This window comes from Protopterus annectens, chromosome 9.part0, assembly GCF_019279795.1.
Source record: "Protopterus annectens isolate FY-2018-M chromosome 9.part0, PAN1.0, whole genome shotgun sequence".
Lineage (NCBI taxonomy): Eukaryota > Metazoa > Chordata > Ceratodontiformes > Protopteridae > Protopterus > Protopterus annectens.
In genome coordinates, this window is record NC_056743.1 from 1,962,735,636 (window position 1) to 1,962,757,613 (window position 21,978).

Genomic DNA, 21,978 nt, shown 5'->3' on the forward strand with positions numbered 1-21,978 from the left:
CACACATTACCGAAAAGAAAAGGCATGCCAGACCTGCCACCAAATCAAAGGGCAGAGGCTTTGAAACAAATCTCCAACTTAATGAAAATGAAAGCAATAGAAAAGGTTCCTCTCGCAGAACAAGGCCAAGGATTTTATTCCAGACTCTTCCTTGTTCCAAGAAAAGAAAAGCAATGGAGGCCTATTCTCGACTTGTCCGCACTAAATACTTATCTCATTGTGCCAAAATTCAAAATGCTGACTCTACAGCAACTCCTTCCCATGCTGGGCAAGGGGTTTTGGCTGGTAACTCTGGACCTCAAGGAGGCATACCTGCATGTCCCTATCAGACAAAGCTGCAGAAGACACCTCAGATTTCTTGCAGGTTCAGAGCATTATCAGTTCTCAGCATTGCCCTTTGGCTTATCTACTGCACCCAGAGTATTCACGAAATGCCTGGCATCAGTAATTGCACACTGCAGACTTCAGGGGATGCAAATATACCCATATCTGGACGACTGCCTTATACAAGCGGACAGCCAACAAATTTTGGTAAAACACTTGAATTATGCCATCTATCTTCTTCAGGCCTTGGGATATACAGTCAACATTCACAAGTCAAGACTTGTACCATCCCAAAGAATAACTTTTCTGGGTGTGGATCTAGACACAACCACCCAAATGGCTTTCCTCACAGAAGAAAAACAAAACCAACTACCGGATTACTTCAAAAACCTGTCAAGACGAACTCAGCTGACTGCAAGGAAAATCCTGCATGCCCTGGGTTACATGGCTTCTTGCATTCTTCTGATTCCTCAAGCAAGGCTACATATGAGGAAACTCCAATGGTACCTAAGGAGTTTATGGACTCGGCACAGTCACAGCTTGGAAACTTTGATACCACTCATCCCATGCCTTCAAAGGGAATTTCTGTGGTGGGCTCAAGCAAGCCAGTCAAATGGGGGTTTGCCCTTCAGCAAACCAATAGCCAGCCAAACCATTACAACGGACGCTTCAGACTACGGATGGGGAGCGCACATGGAAGGAAGATGCATTCAAGGACTATGGCCACAAAAAGAGCTACGCATGCACATAAACCAAAAGGAAATGCTGGCAGTGATACATGCAATTGAGGCCTTCAAGTTATTTCTACATCAAGGCCACCTGCTAATAAGGACAGACAACACTACAGTTATGTGGTACATAAACAAGCAAGGAGGCACCCATTCCTACCCTCTTTGCAGACTGGCAATGAATCTATGGGAACTTTCCTTGACTCTCAACATACAGCTGCAATCCCAGTTTGTACCAGGAAAGGACAATATACTGGCGGACAGCTTAAGCAGGAACATCATGGATGCACACGAATGGATGCTGCACCCAGACATCTTCCATCAGATAACACAATCCTGGGGGTGACCGGACATAGACCTCTTTGCCTCCCCACACAATCATCAGCTGGAGAAATTCTGCTCAAGGACTTACCACCCACAAGCATGGAAAGTGGACGCCCTCTCTTTCAGCTGGAGAACTCTAACAGTGTATGCATTCCCACCTCTTCCATTAATGACCAAGGTCATACTGAAGATCGGGGCATAGCAGCCAAGAGTGATTCTGATAGCTCCGGACTGGCCAAGACAGCACTGGTACCCATTGCTAAAGAGCATGTCACGGGCAAAACCATGGCTTCTGCCACAATGGCCGCTTCTCCTGACACAGCACAATTACAAAACTCTGCATTCCAACCTGAAAACATTACAACTAGCTGCCTGGAAAATACCTTGACTCATCACCAGGATAAGCTATCCAAGAGAGTGAAGGATATCATCATGGAAGCTCGCAGGCCTTCCACAAGAAAGGCATACTCAGCAAAATGGAAAAGATTTCACACCTGGAGCACCTCAAAGGGCCTAGATGCCATTAAAATTCATGCTTCAGCAATTTCAGCAGAGTACAATACTGATCCACTTGTCTTCTCTCATCCTCTGCTAAGACAGTTTCTAAGAGGAATTAAAAACATCAATCCTCCAAGGAAACCACCACTGCCTACTTGGGACCTTAACTTCGTGTTGGAAAAACTAACACTGCCTCCCTTTGAACCAGCAGCATCTGCAGAACTACAGTTCCTCTCTTGGAAGACTGCCTTCCTTCTGGCCATAACCTCAGCAAGAAGAGTATCTGAGTTACAGGCCCTCATGGCAGTACAGCCATTTCTTATTTTTCATCAAGACAGAGTCTCATTGAGAACCAATCTTTCATTTATGCCAAAGGTGGTATCTAGGGTCTCATTAAACCAAACTATTCACCTGCCTACCTTCTTTCCAAATCCACAAAACAAAGGGGAAAAGCTTCTGCACACCCTGGACATACACAGTTGCGCTACTGCTTGGACAGAACTAAAAATTACAGAAAAACTGACCAGTTGTTTGTAGCATATGCTGCTGGTGCACAAGGAAAAGCAATTTCAAAACAGACAATTTCAAAATGGATAGGGAATTGCATTCGTTTCTGTTACTCCTTTCATGGAAAAACTGTGCCAGCTAACATTAGACCTCATTTGACCAGAGCCACAGCCACCTCCACAGCCTTCGTAAGAGGGGTGGCTACCAAGGACATTTTAGAAGCTGCTACATGGAGCTCCGTGCATACATTTTCCAAGCATTACAACTTACCTTTATATTCCAGATCCAGAGCAGGCTTTACTACGGCAGTCCTGCAGGGCATTTTAGCTACACCATCCTTTACATAGATCCTCCACCCCCAGATTGGCTATGGTATTCTACCCATATGTGATGACTGCAGATGCATCCTTGAAGGACTTAGTACAGTTTTGTACCTACCATAAATGTAGATGTCCGATAGGTATGCATCTGCAGTCAGGTTTACCCTCCCTCCTTCCCCTCTGTGGTATTTCTTGGGTACATTCCCCTCTCATAGCTAGCTGGGGTTATCTATTATGGTGTATTTGTTTTTATATATGTATATATTTTTGTGCATGTTTGGAATTTATTGCATTTCTCCAAATTTAGCCTTCCTTAGAGGGCACCTGGCATCTGGGGCAAGAAAAACTGAGGAAGATGGCGTCGGCTGGCGCTTTTATACCCCAGGCGCTCTGACGTCAGGGAAGGGGCGACTTCAGCCGACGCCGGACCCAGACTTTGGAATCCGGACGACCGAAGGGCTGCCTGAGGCAGGACAACCCATATGTGATGACTGCAGATGCATACCTATCGGACATCTACATTTATGGTAGGTACAAAACTGTACTTTATACTGACCTCTTCCTAAGATCTACTGGTACGGTAAGTATACTTTAACTCACAACTCTATTTTACCCATTATCTGCACTCTATTTTAAAGATTTATTTCTAATTTCTTTTTATGTTTTTGTTCCTAGTTTCTTCAGTTTTAAAAGAATTGAACTTTGAGGTAGAGAAAATGAAACGAGAAGGAACCTTACAAAAATGCACTGAACAAACAGGGTAAGTAGCTGGTCCGGAACTGTTGCTTCTCCTTCTCGCATTTTTTTTTAACAACTGAACTATGTGTTAGCATCATTTTACCTGCAAGTGTCAGAAATCTGTTCTGATTCAGGAGCTAGTTACTAAGCTAGAATCAGGTTGGCTTGGAGTTTGCTGTAAAATTACTTCATCTCTAAATGTTTGATTTAAAATTTGACTGTAAGCACTTTTCTTGTTTAGGTTCATAGCCAAACTAGAATTTTCACTGTGTGATACCTTAAAACCTCCTGTACTGGAGGTCCATGGGATATATGCAAATGACCCCTTTAAGACAGCAAGTGTTTTGGCCACATGTCTTCTAAACTTATGACCTTTTACGTTTTTTATGGTTACATTCAGGCCATAAAGCCAAATTCCACTGGTTGTGGACATAAGTGAACTCACTTGGTTTGGAAGGTTAGGTTCATAGCCAAGTACTAGGCAAGAAGTCTAGTTTTACAGCGTTCTGTTTGGTAATATAGCCCATTATTAGGCCACATTGTGATTCATTGAGGCTACATCTGAGAAATCTGTTACTCTAGCTGTATTCGGATTAGGGCTTTTCTTTTATGCATATAATTTACAGAAGGAATGATCCGGTCCTTAAATCTTAAAATTGAACTCCGATAAGGTAATGGGGGTATATTGCATTTGTTCCAGAATTTTAAAGAGTACTATGGGTAAAACTAGGGAAACTGCTTAGAAATCACTTTTAACAGGTCACACTGAAATGATGGTGTAATAGGATGTTGGAAGATAGAGGCAGAAGGCAACTGACTTGTTAGTACAGTACTACTGTTATGCTAAAGTGATGGCACCATTCCTGAAGGATAGAACTTTGAGATATCTAGAAGCCAGAGAATTACAAAAATCATGGCAGGAGGAATTGAAAACAAAAGTGGCACCATTCCTGAAGGATGGAACTTTGGGATATCTAGAAGCCAGAAAATCACAAAAATCATGGCAGGAGGAATTGAAAACAAAAAATTTTGCATTACACTGTTCTAATTAGATTCCTTTCAATTGAGTTGTTATAGTAGATAAGAGTGGGTCTTTCAATGTGGCCGGAATAAATTTTAACAGGTTTATGGGGTTTTGTGTGTGACATGACTCCTTATTTTAGATGTGTATTGAATTAGGTAGTCTTTGCACGGTATCTTTGACTACAGTTTGTTACAAGTTGCACCATACCATGGTAGTCATATATTTATATATGTTTTTAGGTGCAGTGGTTCAGGAGTTGAAGAGCTCTAATTGCCATATAGGCTAAACAGATTTATATCCTACACTATAGAGTGCATAGAAATTACAGTTGTAGTTTTTCAAATGGGTAATGAGTTACTTCAATAGTTCCTGGTGCGAAATTTGTTGAAGCGCCTAATTGTACTGTTCGTTTGTTTGCAAAAAATCCTGCAGGGCTGTACTCCAATTTAAACACATGCAAATGAACACTCTGAGTGGATACTGCTTATAGTCTTGAACATGATTTACTTCAATTGAAACAGTAAGTCAAAATCCAGTTCAAGTCCAGTTTGTTATGGTGCTTGTGTTCAACAATGCATGGAAAATATGAAAAAACAGGAAAAATATTGTAGCCAAACACAGAGGATCTAACATTGAGAGTGGTTTTGACAAAACAAACAGCAACAAATACAGCTTTGTGAACCTGCTGTAAAGAAACAGTACCCCCAGGCTAATTTCCAACAGAGTTGCTGTCCCAAGTTTGAGGATCCTGCACTTTCTATAGGCAGAAGCACTTGGAAGTCATATTTCCCTCCATTTGTTTGCATGGAAAAGGATAACAAAGGACAAGTGGGTGGGAGAAATAGCATTCAGAAGGTACTAGATTCATGTGTGATCCAAACTGTTGATTTGAACAGGTGAGACTAGTACAGGCAGTAATCAAAACTGTACCTTAAAGACTTCCTGTCGCCATAGTACACTCCTCTTGAGGCTTTTGATGATTGGTTAGTTTGTGCTGTTTCTAGGTGGATAGGTAAGTTGCCTTTAGGAAAAATCCTTCCGCTTTGTACAAAGTGTCATTTTATTGTACTTTACTGATCAGGAGTGTATTCTTTAACAGGTTGTCACTAGATTTAACTGTACATTTAGACAGGAGTGCACTTTTCCCTCCTGTCGGTTTAAAAGATGTTTAAATAAAAAATGTTTTTCTGTGGAGAAACTGTGTTTGTTCTACTTTTGGGGTCTGTCAGAGTGTTTAAAAGTGCTTTTTACTGTGTTTTTTTTGTGGGAAAATTACTTCTAACTACTTTTTTTTTTAACCAGCTTTTGTTGCTTTTTTTCCCAGGGAAAGAGGCACCATTTTTGTCTTGACCATGGAACAAACTACCAGTCCCTCAGTCAACCCTTTTATCCACAAAAAAAAAGAGCAAACAGCCGTTGCCACCACAGTAGGCTAGCAGTTTGCCCCAGCCACAGGTGGGTGACTCGACTATGGCCATGGCTTTTCTCAGACCACTCATCTTTTCACCAAGCCCGCTGGTGCTGCATCTACAGCTGCTATGGACTGGGAGTTGGCCACATCCTCTGCGGTTGTTGGGTTCCTTTCATTGGCCAAGGGAGAACCACTCTTGTTGCCCATGGGAGAGGGAACAGGGGAAAGCTTCCCTGTTTAGTCAGAATGATGTCCTTCAAGGATGCATCTGCCGTCCTCACATATGGGTTGCCCTGCCTCAGGCAGCCCTTCGGTCGGCCGGATTCCAAAGTCTGGGTCCGGCGTCGGCTGATGTCGCCCTTTCCCCGACGTCAGAGCGCCTGGGGTATAAAAGCGTCAGCCGACGCCATCTTCCTCTGTCTTTCTTGCCGCGTGGTGCCCGAAGCAGAAGCAGTTCGCAAGTGCCGATCGGCCAGCTCCTGTAATTCAGCTACCGAAGACTTCAAAAAGCTAAGTACCCCGTTGGGGACTCTTTCTTGCCTCAGCCGATGTCAGATAAAGTTAATAATTGCTTAACTTGTGGGAAACAAATACCTCATAAGGATTTCCACTCTTACTGCCTCCCCTGCCTAGGCCCAGACCACGACGTCTCGGCCTGTTCAGCCTGTGCTTCCTTCAATCGACGCACTCTTAGGCGTCTGGCGGAGTTTGCAGAGGAATTTTTTGGGGCTAGTTTCTCTTACAATATGCCGTCGGAGACTCAGACTCCTCATTTAACCAAGAAACGGAAGGACAAGGACCGACACACGCGGACCGCGGTTTTGGCTGAAACCACGGCTAGGCCTACCGCGAGTGTCTCGGTCTCGGCTGAAACAGAGTCCTTGGTACTTCCGACCACCGAAACCGCTCAACCGGCAACCTCGGCCCCGGAGGCCCCTACTGAGTCGGTTATTGAATTTCCTTCAGAAACTGGTGTCCTGTAAACTTCCGACACCATTCCTCTAGACAAAACTACACCAGCACGTGGTGCAGCCAGGCCTCCTGCATCCATGTCCATAAAGGCATTCACCGGGGCTAAAGCTGCTAAACACACACAAGCTTTGCTTCCCAGGGTTATTCCTCAGGGACCCACTACAGGTTCACAGATTCTAAGTTTAGCAGAGGACCTTATTTTCTTAATTAGGGGCTCTCAGCCTCATCCGGACAGGGGCTCTCAACCTCCTCTAGACAAAAGGCCCAGGGTTGAGCCCTCTGATCCCCACTCCTCAGATGAGGCCTCTGATGGCTCTGCTCTCTCGGACTACCAGGAGGAGGCTTTTTCGGCCTACGAGGATTCTGATGCAGAGGAATCTATCCCCTCGGCCTCCCTTCCTGAAGAGCTGTCCTTCGGGGAGACCCTTCACACTATGAGAGAGCGTTTCAAATGGCAGGGCCAGGAATTCTCTGATTCCAGGAAGAGATTAAGGACTTTTTGCATTTACCACAACATAGACCTTTGGCTATTCCTCCTGTTTTGAATGTCATTGATGATGTGTACTCTGAGTCTAGCATAACCCCTGACACACTTCCTCCGGCTCCTGTCAAACCCGATAGGTACTACAGGGTCCCGGATTCACATTGTTTCCTTTACAAGGCCCACTCTGCTGATCCAGAAACTATTTCCCTGGGCCCTAAAGGGGTTGCAGCTGCCACTACTAAAAATCCACTCCCCTCTGAAAGGGAGTCCAGGGCTTGAGAGATGGGGTAAAAGTGTATACTTCTGCTACCCTTTCTATGAGGGCATTAAATTGTCAATTTCATATGATACAGTACCAAGAGTATTTGTTAGATGAATTGCATAAAAAACTGTCTTCACCTGAACCCCTAGATCGCAAATCACTTCAGGATCTGGTACATAACTCCCAACAGGTTAGCAACCATTTCTTGCAGTGTGGTTATGATGCATTGGAAGCTTCATGTAGGTCAGCTATGACAGGTGCAGTCATACGTAGGCATGCTTGGCTGAAGGAACAATCTCTGCCAGACCATGTTAAAGCAAAGTTTCTGGATGCTCCACTGGAAAAGCAAAAGTTATTTGGCTCCACTGCTCAAGAGGTCGTAAAGAAATTTGAGGAAAAGACAAAATCTGTACAAACAGTCAAAGATTTTCTCCAAGTCCAACCACCAAGATTCAGCAGAAATTGGCCTTCCAAGAACTGGTCCTTTCCAGACACAAAGATTTCAGAGAGGCAAGAACAGGCGTGCCAGAGGTAGAGGGCAAGCTAGAGGCTCCTACAGAGGACGTCAATGGCAGCCTCCCAACCAGAGAGGTAGGGCAGGACCTACAACTGCTGCACAAGGACAGACTCAATAACTTTACTTTGACACCGCCAACCAGGGCTCAATTGGAAGCACCTTTGGGCGGAAAGCTTTCTTTATTCTCAGAAAATTGGCACAGTATTACAAGGGACAAATGGACACTGCAAATAATAGACAAAGGATACAGGTTCCATTTTCACACATTACCAAAAAGAAAAGGCATGCCAGACCTGCCACAGAATCAAAGGACAGAGGCTTTGAAACAAATCTCCAACTTAATGCAAATGAAAGCTATAGAAAAGGTTCCTCTTTCAGAACAAGGCCAAGGATTTTATTCCAGACTATTCCTTGTTCCAAGAAAAGAAAAACAATGGAGGCCTATTCTCGACTTGTCCGCACTGAATACTTATCTCATTGTGCCAAAAATTCAAAATGCTGACTCTACAGCAACTCCTTCCCATGCTGGGCAAGGGGTCTTGGCTGGTAACTCTAGACCTCAAGGAGGCATACCTGCATGTCCCTATCAGACAAAGTTGCAGAAGACACCTCAGATTTCTTGCAGGTTCAGAGCATTATCAATTCTCAACATTGCCCTTTGGCTTATCTACTGCGTCCGGAGTATTCACGAAATGCCTGGCATCAGTAATTGCACACTGCAGACTTCAGGGGATTCAAATATACCCATATCTGGACGACTGCCTTATACAAGCGGACAGCCAACAAACTTTGGTAAAACACTTGAATTATGCCATCCACCTACTTCAGGCCTTGGGATATACAGTCAACATTCACAAATCAAGACTTGTTCCATCCCAAAAAATAACTTTTCTGGGTGCAAATCTAGACACAACCACTCAAATGGCTTTTCTCACAGAAGAAAAACAAAGACAACTACCGGATTACTTCAAAAATCTGCCAAGACAAACTCGGCTGACTGCAAGGAAAATCCTGCAGGCCCTGGGTTACATGGCATCTTGCATTCTTCTGATTCCACAAGCAAGGCTGCATATGAGGAAACTACAATGGTACCTAAGGAGTTTATGGACTCAGCACAGTCACAGCTTAGAAACTTTGATACCACTCATTCCATGCCTTCAAAAGGAATTTCTATGGTGGGCTCAAGCAAGCCAGTCAAACAGGGGTCTGCCCTTCAGCAAACCAATAGCCAGCCAAACCATTACAACAGACGCTTCAGACCACGGATGGGGAGCACACATGGAGGGCAGATGCATTCAAAGACTATGGTCACAAAAAGAGCTACGCATGCACATAAACCAAAAGGAAATGCTGGCAGTGATACATGCAATCGTGGCCTTCAAACTCTTTCTGCATCAAGGCGACCTGCTAATAAGGACAAACACCACAGTTATGTGGTACATAAGCAGGGAGGTACCCATTCCTACCCTCTTTGCCAGACTGGCAATGAATCTATGAGAACTTTCCTTGAAACTCAATATAGAGCTGCAATCCCAGTTTGTGCCAGGAAAAGACAATATACTGGCGGACAGCCTAAGCAGAAATATCATGGATGCACACGAATGGATGTTGCACCCAGACATCTTCCTTCAGATAACACAATCATGGGGGAGGCCGGACATAGATCTTTTTGCCTCCCACCACAATCATCAGCTGAAGAAATTCTGCTCAAGGACATACCACCCACAAGCATGGAAAGTGGACGCCCTCTCTTTCAGTTGGAGAACTCTTAACAGTGTATGCATTTCCACCTCTTCCATTAATGACCAAGGTCTTACTGAAGATCAGGACAGAGCAGCCAAAAGTGATTCTGATAGCTCCAGACTGGCCAAGACAACACTGGTACCCACTGTTAAAGAGCATGTCACGCACAAAACCGTGGCCTCTTCCTCAATGGCCGCTTCTCCTGACACAGCACAATTACAAAACTCTACATTCCAACCTGAAAACCTTGCAACTAACAGCCTGGAGAATACCTTGACTCCTCCCCAGGATAAGCTATCCAAGAGAGTGAGGGATATCATCATGGAAGCTCGCCGGCCTTCCACAAGAAAGGCATATTCAGCAAAATGGAAAAGATTTAGCACTTGGAGCACCACAAAGGGCCTAGATGCGACAGTGATGAACATGGCACATATCCTGGAATACTTGGCAGAAATGCTCCACAATGGCCTGTCTTACTCTTCCATTAAAATTCATGCTTCAGCAATTTCAGCAGAATACAATACTGATCCACCTGTCTTCTCTCATCCTCTCCTAAGACAGTTTCTAAGAGAAATTAAAAACATCAGTCCTCCAAGGAGACCACCAGTGCCTACATGGGACCTTAACTTCGTGTTGGAAAAACTAACACTTCCACCCTTTGAACCAGCAGCATTTTCAGAACTACAGTTCCTGTCTTGGAAGACTGCCTTCCTTCTGGCCATAACCTCAGCAAGAAGAGTATCTGAGGTACAGGCCCTCATGGCAGTACAACCATTTCTTATTTTTCATCAGGACAGAGTCTCATTGAGAACCAATCCTTCATTTATCCCAAAGGTGGTATCCAGGGTCTCATTGAACCAAGCTATTCACCTGCCTACTTTCTTTCCAAATCCACAAAACAAAGGGGAGAAACTTCTGCATACCCTGGACATTCACAGACAGTTGCGCTACTACTTGGACAGAACTAAAAGTTGCAGAAAAACTGACCAGCTGTTTGTAGCATATGCTGCTGGTGCAAAAGGAAAAGCAATTTCCAAACAGACAATTTCAAAATGGATAGGGAATTGCATTCGTTTTTGTTACTCCTTTCATGGCAAAACTGTGCCAGCTAACATTAGACCTCATTCCACCAGAGCCACAGCCACCTCCACAGCCTTCTTAAGAGGGGTAGCTACCAAGGACATTTTAGAAGCTGCTACATGGAGCTCCGTGCATACATTTTCCAAGCATTACAGTTTACCTTTATATTCCAGATCCAGAGCAGGCTTTGCTACGGCAGTCCTGCAGGGCATTTTAGCTACACCATCCTTTACATAGATCCTACCACCCCCAGATTGGCTATGGTATTCTACCCATATGTGAGGACTGCAGATGCATCCTTGAAGGACATAGTACAGTTTTGTACCTACCATAAATGTAGATGGCCGATAGGTATGCATCTGCAGTCAGGTTTACCCTCCCTCCTTCCCCTCTGTGGTATTTCTTGGGTACTTATCCCCCTCATAGCTAGCTGGGGTTATCTATTATGGTGTATTTGTTTTATATATATATATATATATATACATATATATATTTATATATATATTTATATATATATATATTTATATATATATATATATATATATTTATATATATATATATATATATATATATATATATATATTTCTGTGCATGTTTGGAATTTATTGCATTTCTCCAAATTTAACCTTCCTTAGAGGGCACCTGGCATCTGGGGCAAGAAAAGCTGAGGAAGATGGTGTCGGCTGATGCTTTTATACCCCAGGCGCTCTGACGTCGGGGAAAGGGCGACATCAGCCGACGCCGGACCCAGACTTTGGAATCCGGCCGACCGAAGGGCTGCCTGAGGCAGGACAACCCATATGTGAGGACTGCAGATGCATACCTATCGGACATCTACATTTATGGTAGGTACAAAACTGTACTTTGTGCCTATCCCTGGGGAAGCTAGAACTGCAATTAATAACACTGATGGCCCTAGTTTTTCTTGTCAAAAATAATCTACTAATCAAATTTCCTTAGACATGAGTAGTTCACTGGGTCTGGCTCAAAGTTTAATTCAGGCTATTGATACTAAGGTAAAGTGTTTTCCGGTAAAAGAAATAGGGATACGTCTTTTTCTGAAGAGATTAAAGATTCTGAATCTGGTCAGGAAGATGAATGGACAGATACAAGGGTTTTTTTTTTTCCTGTTTTGTGATTCAGGCTGAGAGGTGAGCACAGATGTTCTTTGTGTTTCACTGTTGCAGTCCTAGCTTATGGGATTTCCTGCCATGGAAGCCCTTGACCACCCTGACTACCAGGGAAGCTAGCAGATGCCGTGTCTGACATCATGACGTCTGGATATAAAGGAAGTTGGGCAGCCCAATGACCTCAGTTCTTTCTTGCAGTCTTTGCCTGAAGCAGAGTGCTAGTCAGTGTGTTGGGTCAATCCGCACCAGAAAAAGAAGACGCCTAAAGCTAAGTACCCCATTGGGGAACTTCTCATGTATTTTTTGGCCAATGTCATAGAAAGTTAATAACGGTAGCCACTGTGACAAGCAGAAAGTTCACCAGGGCTTTCATTCTTTGGTGTGATTTGTTTGGGCCCAGAACATGAGGTTCCTAACTGTCGGTTCTGTGCTCACTTTAATAGCAGAACTATCAAGCATATAGCTGAGATGCTAGTGAGTCATTAAAGTCTTCATGTGTTGTCATCCTTTGGTCGAGCTGAAGTTGATCTCCCTGGTCTTTTTTAGCTCTCCAGTTTAAGCCTAGACATAGTAGACCTTGAAGGGAAGGGAGCCAAAGGCAGCACCAGCGTCCAAGATGATGCCAACACACTGCAATAGGCATGTAGGATCTTGACCCCAGGGACCTAATAGGGACACTGCCTTTCCCCCTCACCTCATCCCCCACCTCTCGCCCATCTCCTCCTGCCTGGTTTGGGAGGGTAACTGTCCCTCTTCCTCAAGAGCTGGACCCTCATTAAGGGATATGTGGGATCTGAAAATCATTCAGTGAGGTTACAAACTCCAGTTCAACACATTCTTAATTTGTTCAGGTTTCCCAGATATTCCTCCCGACCAAAAGGAGAGGCCTTATACCAAATACACCTTTGCACTCAAGACTCAGTGGAACCTGTACCAAAATCTTTACAGGAAGGTTTTTATGCCAGACTTTTCCTATTTCCTGGAAAAGAAGGTAGCCGGAGGCCAATTCTAGACCTGTTAAGGATCATCTGATTCTTGAAGGTCACAAAATTCAAAATGCTAACGCTACAAAAACTGCTGCCCATGATCATTACCAACACCTTCATGGTAACTTTGGATCTAAAAGATGAATACCTCCACTTCCTCAGAAGAATCTCACAGGAGGTTCTTGCACTTCAGAGCAAGTATGAAAAAGCATTAATTTTGTACTATGCCCTTTGTCATGTCGTCTTCACTCTTGGTTTTCACAGAATCCCTCTCTCCAGTGCTGGCCTTCTGCATGATAAAGGGCATTCAAATTTACCCCCTCCTTAAACGATTGCCTCATTCAGGCAACAAATCTAGAAAAACTCAAAGCAGATCTGCTTTACATCCAAAATATACTGACGTCAGTAGGGTTCCCCATTAATACCCACAAATCTCAGACCAGCCCCACAAACAGCATTGTGTTTCTGGAAGCTTTCCTGTACTCATCTCTTCAGAAAGCCGTTCTTTCTCCAGACAAGGTTACCTTTCTCATGCTGTACTTCAGAAAGCTTCTTGTCAGGAAATAACCTCACAGTCGGAGAATATCTGAGCCCTGGGTTACATGGCCTCCTGCATCCTCATGAATCCCCATGGCCAGACTGCATTATGAGGAAACTGCAGTGGTACCACAGAAATGTGTGGTGCCAACATTCTCAGTCTCTCACCTTCAGGATAAAACTGCTTCGTTGTCCTAGAAAAGAGTTTGCCTGGTGGGTCCAAGCATGCTCCCTCATTCCGGGCATTCCCTTTAGTTGCATCCTTCAGAGCCAAACCCTAACAACAAATGACTTGGAAATAGCCTGGGGAGCCCACTACAACAACTTCCAGACTCAAGACAGATGCGACTCTCAATTGAAAAAAAAGACGCATTAACCTAAAAGAACTGATGGCAGTCCAAAAAGGCTTGATTGACTTCAATGAAAACTAAGGGTTCTCTTGGTAAAGAGAGACAACACCATCGTTATGTGGTACATAAACAAGTACGGGGACTTGACTCACTGTTACACCCCTTTGTCGCCTAGCCATGGACCTTTGGGAAACGACAAACTCTGTAGGACTGCACCTCATGGCACAGTACTTGCCAGAAGAAACCAATCAACTAGTGGATGACCTCAGCAGGAGCTTGTCAAATCCATACAACTGGGCAACTACATCAGGAAGTTTTTCCTCAGTATAGCCAAAGAATGGGGTGTGCCACAGATGGACTTTTTTGCCTTCAAAGAAAATACTCACTTGGATAGGTTTTACTCCAGAACCAAAATGAGGTCAGCTTGGAAGACAGATGCCTTTTCTTTCCTTTGACAGCCCTATTCCTCTGTGTCTTCCCGCCATATGCCCTTATTCCCCATGGTACTCATGTAGGTAAGGGAAGAAGGGCAAAAGGTCATTCTTATAGCCCCATATTGGCCAAGGCAGCACTGGTAACACCCCCTATTGCTCATCCTAACCAAAAGGGAACCATGTCTGCTGCCACAGCGAGAGGACCTGTTAATGCAGAGCAAGGGCACCATCATGTACCCCAACCTGCACACATATGCACACAAATTCAAAGCTTGGATGATATGCTGATCTCAGGGGAGAGGGAACTCCTCGACAAACAAGTCCTGGGCATTGTAAAAGAAGCCACAAAACTAGCACTAGAAAATCTTACTCCACCAAATGGAAAAGATTTATTATATGGTGCAGACAAAAGGGTCAAAGCCCTCTGCAAGCTTATCAAGGCTTTTTGAAAAAGAACTATCCTACTCCTCCGTAAAAATCCCCTCTCTAGCTATTTCAGCATATCTGCCTTCTCAGCCGCCTCTCTTCCCATCCTCTTGTGAAACAGTTATTGAGAGAGGATTGTCCACATAGGTTCATAGGTTCATACTAGGCTATCTGCCCAAGGGCATTTATAAGCCTAGCCCATAGTTGTGTGGCTTTCGCCACCCCTTAAGTTTGAATAAAAACTATGCCTATCATTTTGCTGTGCCTCTGTCAAGCAGTGACACTGAAGTAATCCCTGGGGTATATCTGCGATCTACCATCCATTGGTCAAGATTCCTCTTGAACAAGGCCAGCGAGGTGCTCTGCCTCACATGTACCGGGATTTTGTTCCACAGCATAGGGAGTCTCTGGGTGATGAATCTGTCCCTCCAGCACGTTCTATTTATAACCGTGTCAAGGTTTAAGTCTCCCGCCCTTGTGGTTCTGAGGGATCTAGATTTTTTGAGGTGAAGCATATTCATCAAATCTGGGTTTGACATGGCCTTATATGTCAGGCACAGGTCACCTCTGAGCAAGCGGTATGAGACTGAATAGAGCTGGAGTTCTTTCAGTCGGGCAGCATAAGACATATTTTTGAGACCCTTTATCCTTTTGGTGAGGAACTTTTGGGGCCTTTCAAGCTGCAGCAGGTGTCTGGTCAGATACATTCCGAACGGGCATTGTACTCAATCATAGGTCTAATGAGTGATGAGTACAGGGGGACGATGACCTCCCTTGATCTAGATGTGAATCCCTTCATGATCAGGTGGGCGATATAGAAGGTTTTCCTAACTACTTTAGCAACATGAGTGTCAAACGAAAGGCTACTGTCAACCTGGGTCCCCAGATCCCTGATGACTTTTTCTGTGCTCAGTGGATTGCCACCTATATGGTAGCTAGGGGTAACCTTGTTTTTCCCGAAGGGTATGACTATGCATTTTTTGGCGTTTAACTTCAGGCCATGGCTCTGGCACCAGTTATCCATTTCTGTGAGGCCCCTCTGGAAGGATATCTGTGTCAGATGTGTTTTCGACTATGGCACCCAGTTTGCAGTCATCTGCAAACTTTGTCAGCCATAACCCTCCTGTGTTTGCTTGTACTTCAGAAAAGTAGATGCCGAACAAGAGTGGACCCAGGACTGAGCCCTGTGGGACACCACTTGTGACAGGCTTTGAGTCTGACATGGCTCCAACAACTCTGACCCTGTGGGTTCTGTCACTTAGCCAGTTTGCAACCCATCTTGTGATGTATGGGTTTACATTCAAGCTGATGAGTTTTTCGATGATACCTGAGTGGGGTATTGTGTCGAAGGCCTTTGCCAGGTCGAGGTAGGCTGTATGGACTGCCTTTCCTCATCAATGGCCTTGGTGACTGTCTCGAAAAAGTCAACCAAGTTTAAGAGGCAGGATCTGCCTTTGACAAAGCCAAACTGGGTTGGATCCAAAGTCTGTAAGTTCCTATGTCTTTATTTATGAGTTCCATTATGATCCTCTCCATGGCTTTGCAGATAAGGCTTGTCAAGCTAATGGGCGGTAATTTCCAGGGTCTGTGGAGGCACCACCCTTATGAAGTGGGACCACAGTCGCGTCGCCACTCCTTGCACGTATCCTGAGGTGAGGCTAAGATTAAACAGCTGTCCTAACTGTGGGTTTAATTCCTCGTTGAGTTCGTGAAGCACACAGCCGGGACACCATCCGTCCCATGGATGCTGTGTTTTTGCCTTAGTGAGGGCAGTTCTCACCTGGGCGTTGGAGATGTTTGGGGGCTACAATCCTCTGGAATAGATATCTCTCCTTTGGGGAGGGGGAGAAGTTTGCACTGAACCTGTCAGCCAGTATGTTGGCAATGTGTGTAGGTTCAGTAATTTTCACATCATTTTGAACTAATTCTGAGCATATCTGGGAGTTTCCTCCTAGGTTTCTAACATAGCTAAAGAAGGCCTTATGATTGTCTTTAGAGTCCTTGGCGATTTTTCTCAAAATTTGCCTTGGATGATTTTATGAGAGCTCTTAGTTTTTTACTTATAATGATCAAAGGTGTCTTACCTTTCAAGGATTTTGCTATATCTTGTACTAGCTTCCTCCTTTTGTTGTAGAGCTTGTTTATGGCTAGGGTCCACCAGACTGGACGCTTGCCTTTGGTACAGAGAGTCTTAGTTTTGTTTGGGATTGCCTGATCCATGCAGTCCTGTAGGTGCTGGTAGAAGGCATTTGTAAGTGATTCAGCGGTTTGAGTAATGTTTACCACTGGCTCAGGGGCCTTAAAGGAGACCGCACTAGTTTTTAGAAGTGTGAAATCGGCTTTTGAGAAGTTTTTCACTGTGGTCTTTTTTGTTTCAGGTGGGGGCGGGATGAGGACCTCCAGCGAGATTAGTTTATGATCTGATCTCACCAGTGAGGGGTATACTTCGGTGTTGAACATTTTGATCCCATGTTCGTGATGATGAGATCAAGTATGTTTTCTCCTCTTGTGGGATGGTGACTAGTTGTTCCATGGCATTTGAGTTTATGAACTCCAGGAATCTTTGGGTTAGAGTGTTCGGGCTTGAGTAGTGTTCCCAGTCTATATTAGGGTAGTTGAAGTCACCTAGTATGATGGTGTTTGGAGATACATTTATCCCCTCCAATGTTTTCAGGAAGGCCATGTGAGGTTCCTGAGTTTGAGAGGGTGGCCTGTAACATGCTACAAATTGCAGAGCAGTCTTGCCTATGGTTAATTGCACCTAGATGGTCTCCGATGCATCGTGCATTGCCACCAACCTTGAGGTGTGGGTGTCCTTTATGAATATGGACACCCCCCCTCCTTTCTTGGTGTTGTCCGGATTTTGGGGCCGGAACGCATGATATGAGGTGAAACCTGTTAGGCCCCCAAACAAATCTCCTGTCCCCCTCTGGGACCTCAACTTAATTCTGGGTAAGCTCACACTCTAAACTTTTGTGACAGCTGCTTCTGCAGATATAAAATTCTTGACCTGGAAGACAGCTTTCCCACTTGCCGTTACTTCAGCCAGAAGGGTTTCAGAGCTTCAGCCACTTGTGTGTGGAAACTTTCATCATTTTTCACCCAAACAGGGTATCTCTTAGGACCAATCCTTCCTTAATGCTTAAGGGGGTGACAGAGATTTCTTTAAATCAGACCATATATTTCCCTATGTTCTTTTCTAACCATCAAAACAAGGGAGAAAGGGTCCTCCATATTTAGGGTGTGCATAGGTAACTGCATTACTATTTGGATAGAATGAAGACCATCAAAAAGTCAGACCAGCTTTTTGTGGCCTTTGTCAGTAGCTCTGAGAGGGTTCCCAGTCTCAAAACAATCAGTTTTCAAATGGATCTCCCATTGTTTCTCATTGTTCTATAGTCGTCATGGTAAGAAACCTCCAGACTCTGAGGACACATTCAGCTAGGGCTGCTACTACATCTTCTGCCTTTCTAAAGGGGTGACCATTAAAGATATTTTGGAAGCAGTTACATGGTCCTCTGTGCAGACCCTCAACCAACATTGCCATCTTCCTACCTTTACCAAGTCCAGAGCAGGATTTGCCACTGCCATCTTGCGGCATAATTTCTTCTGTTTAGTCTTTCCATCCACCGTCCTTTCAACTTTGAGAGTAATCCCATAAATTAGGACTGCAGCAGTGAAACACAAAGAATACAGTACAGTTGTGTACACTTGCCATAAATGTAGATGTTCGAATGAATTCACTGTTGCAGTATTCTTTCCTTCCATCCTTCCACTCTTGCCTATGAGATAGGGTTGGTTATTCTCCTTCTTAGTTCCAGGTTACTCCCTCCTCCTTGACGCATTCTAGAGTCTACAGGCTTAGGCCCCTGAGTGTAAGGACTTCCTGCCTGTTGGAGGCAAGAAAGTACTAAGGTCATGGTGCCCGGCTGACTCCCTTTATATCCAGATGTCGTGACATTGGACAGACATCTGCCAACTTCAGGAGGGGGACCAGAAAATCCTGTGGTAGCCAGGCCAGCCAAGGGCTTTTACAACAGGAAATCGCATAAGTTAGGACTGCAACAGTGAATACACTCTAAATATTGACATTTATGGTAAGTGTACACACCTGTACTTTTCTGATTCTCCCTGTGGGGGCTTCTCTTTCTCTGTGGCTATTTTCAGAATGTCAGCAAAGTAAGCCAGCAAACTGTGACGCTGAACAAATCCAATATTTATTGCATCTCAGCCGAAGAAAAAAGGAAAAAACATACCGGTTTGGGCTAATATCGTTACATAGCCTTCCCTCAGTGTTGAAAAATGCAAAAAAACAAATTCCCTTTTATGCATGACATCAACCACAAAAGACAAACTGATTTGGTCAAATTGTAAATGCTCATTGAGACCTGGTGGAAAAAGTCCACCCAATTTAATTATCCACTTCTTTCTTTGGCATCAAGAATATTGTGCCATCCTGCTTTATTTAATCTGTTGCCCTCAATTTTATCTATTGCCATGAATCTAAAAGTAGCTGTAGAATGTATGAAGAAGTGTTTGTATAGTGCACTAGTGGGCTTCCTTATCCTCATGTCACTAATGTGTTCAGAGACTCTTATTCTCAATTGTCTCGAAGTCTGACCCACATAGAATGCTGAGCAACTGCATCTAGCCAAATAAATTATCCATTCGCTACTGCAGTTAGCAAAAAATGTGACTTAAAAACATTTCCTGAATTCTGGCTCATAAACTGTTTGGACTTTATAATTCTATTGCAATAGCTACAATGACCACAGGGCGAACACCCCATAAGAGTATCCCCAATAAATTTGTTTGTATACCAGTGTGACCCAAACGTCTGGGTCCTCCTAGTGACTTAAATGGAAGCCCAGATTTCTGCTTCTACAAAAAGAAAGTCAGCATTTCCCCTGAACAAATTGAGATAAGTTATGATCAGCCAACAGGATATTACTGGTTACTTGTTTTTCTTTATATTTCAAAAGATCGCCTCTATTTTATGTGGTAGCCCAATTACTGGCAGTTAGAACATGTCCCATTTTGTAGCCTCTTTCACGAAATCTCGTAGTAAGATCTTTCCTGAAGTATTGATAAGTGGATTCCCCCCTGAACAAAATTGTCTCATTCTTATGAATTGTGACTTGGGGATGTTTCTAGCTATGTGAGGTGGATGATAGCTAGATGCATGTAGAAGGGAATTGTACTGTGGATAGTTGTGAAATATCTCAGTTTGTAAAGTGTGATCGGCATTTCTGGTGACTAGAACATCAAGTTATGTTACTTGTTCCAAACTATGATTCACTGTAAATTGCAGGCCCCATTTGTTTTCATTAAGATAGCCAACATATTCCAACAAATAGTCCATATCCAATCTCCAGACCATCCAGCAATCATCCAAAAGCTTTCTCCAAATGTCCATTTCCACCAGGTAGATGTTATGTGCATTATCATAGATCAAATGTTATTCAACATAAGCCATGAAGAGGTCTGCATATATGGGGGCAAATGAGGCCCCCATAGCTGTTCCTTCATTTAGCCAATAGCATTGATCCTGGTAGAAAGACATTTTTGGTAAGAGCATGTTCAGTGAGGCATATCAGGAAGGTGTTGAAACCAGGTTGGTAGAAGTCTGATTTGTATAGCCAGTATTCTATGGCTTCCAAACCGGCCTCATGTGGTATATTAGTGTACAGTGCACTGACATCAAGTGTACATAATAGCCACCCCTGTTCCAATTGAGTTTCTGAAATGATCTGAAGAAACTCAGTAGTGTCCTTGATTCTTGAACTGACCCATTTTAGTAGTGGCTGGAGAAATTTGGTGAGGAATTGTGGCTGTGGTTCAGTAAGTGAACCTCTGCCGGGTGGGTTACAAGGGTCCTTATGAATCTTGGGTAAGAAATAAATGTATTGATTCATAGGGTGTGACACGTTTGGAGAGGTACATACCAAATGGGTTGTTGTACTCAATTATTGGCGTAATGAGGGAGAGTACAGAGAAGTAATGCCCTCCTTTTTTCTGGATGCAGTCCCTATATTTATGAGATAAACCAAGTAAAATATTTTTTTTCTGACCATTGCTGCTACATGATGGTCGAATGTGAAATTGTTGTCAACCTGTGTACCAAGGTCTCTCACCACAGGTTGTGTGCTTAGGGGGTAGTCAGTAGGGGCTGTGTTTTTGCTGAATGGTATAATACATTTTTTTTGCGTTTAACTTAAGGCAATGACTTTGGCACCAGTCATTTGTTACTGTGATACCCTCTTGTAGTATGTGAACATTTGGGGAGTCAGTGACAGCATCCAACTTAGTCATCCGCAAACTTGGTCAGCCACAGGCCTTCTTCTGTCTTTGCCTGGACCTCTGAGAAGTAGATACCAAGCAGTGTGGGTCCCAGGGCAAATCTCTAGGGAACACCACTAGTGACAGGTCTACTGTCGGAGGTGGAGGCACATGTTTTGACCTTGTGGGTCCTAATTGTGAGCCAGTTGGCCACCCACCTGAAGAGATAGGGATTTACGCCAAGTTGTGTTAGCTTTTCGATGATGCCTGAGTGAGGGATTGTGTTCAGAGGCTTTGGCCAAGTAAAGGTAAGCTGTATATACCGACTTTCCCTCATCTAGGGCCTTGGTGACAGTCTCAAAAAAGTCAACCAGGTTCAACAGGCAAGATCTGTCCCTGACTAATCTGAACTGGGTGGGGTCAAGTGCTTGGAGATTGCCTATGTCCTTGTTTATGAAGTCCATAGTAATATGCCCCATGACTTTAGGGATCAGACTTGTCAAGCTAATGGGGCAGTAGTGGCACCACCTTTGTGCAAGGGGATGACAGTGGCAGTTCTCCACTCTGCTGGAATGAAACCTGTACTCAGGCTGTGGTTGAATAGGGTGCGCAATGGTGAAGCTATTTCTTGCTGGAGATTATGCAGAATACAGCCTGGGGTATTATGAAGTCTCATGGAAGCTGTTCTTTGCCTCGGATAGGGCCTTTAACACTTGGTCTATGGAGATGTGAGGTGGGGGGCAAGTATTGGGGATGTCGAATGGACCTTTGGGGTGGGATGGAGTGGTGAAGTTTGTGCTGAAACCTATCTGCTAGCAGGTTGGCTAAGTCAACAGGATCAGTGTAAGTGGTACCGTTAAGAACTAATTCGGAACAAATCTGGGCTTTGCCGTGGATATTCCTG

General features: G+C 44.1%; 1 protein-coding gene across 1 annotated transcript in view; it reads left to right on the forward strand.

Annotated features, from left to right (window-relative positions):
* DSN1 (DSN1 component of MIS12 kinetochore complex) overlaps nucleotides 1–21,978 on the forward strand; it is a 1,132,993-nt gene that overhangs the window by 555,928 nt on the left and 555,087 nt on the right. Inside the window, exon 6 of the mRNA XM_044084782.1 lies at nucleotides 3,377–3,461. Within this exon, the coding sequence (XP_043940717.1) occupies nucleotides 3,377–3,461 (85 nt within the window). The remainder of the gene's footprint in view (nucleotides 1–3,376; nucleotides 3,462–21,978) is intronic.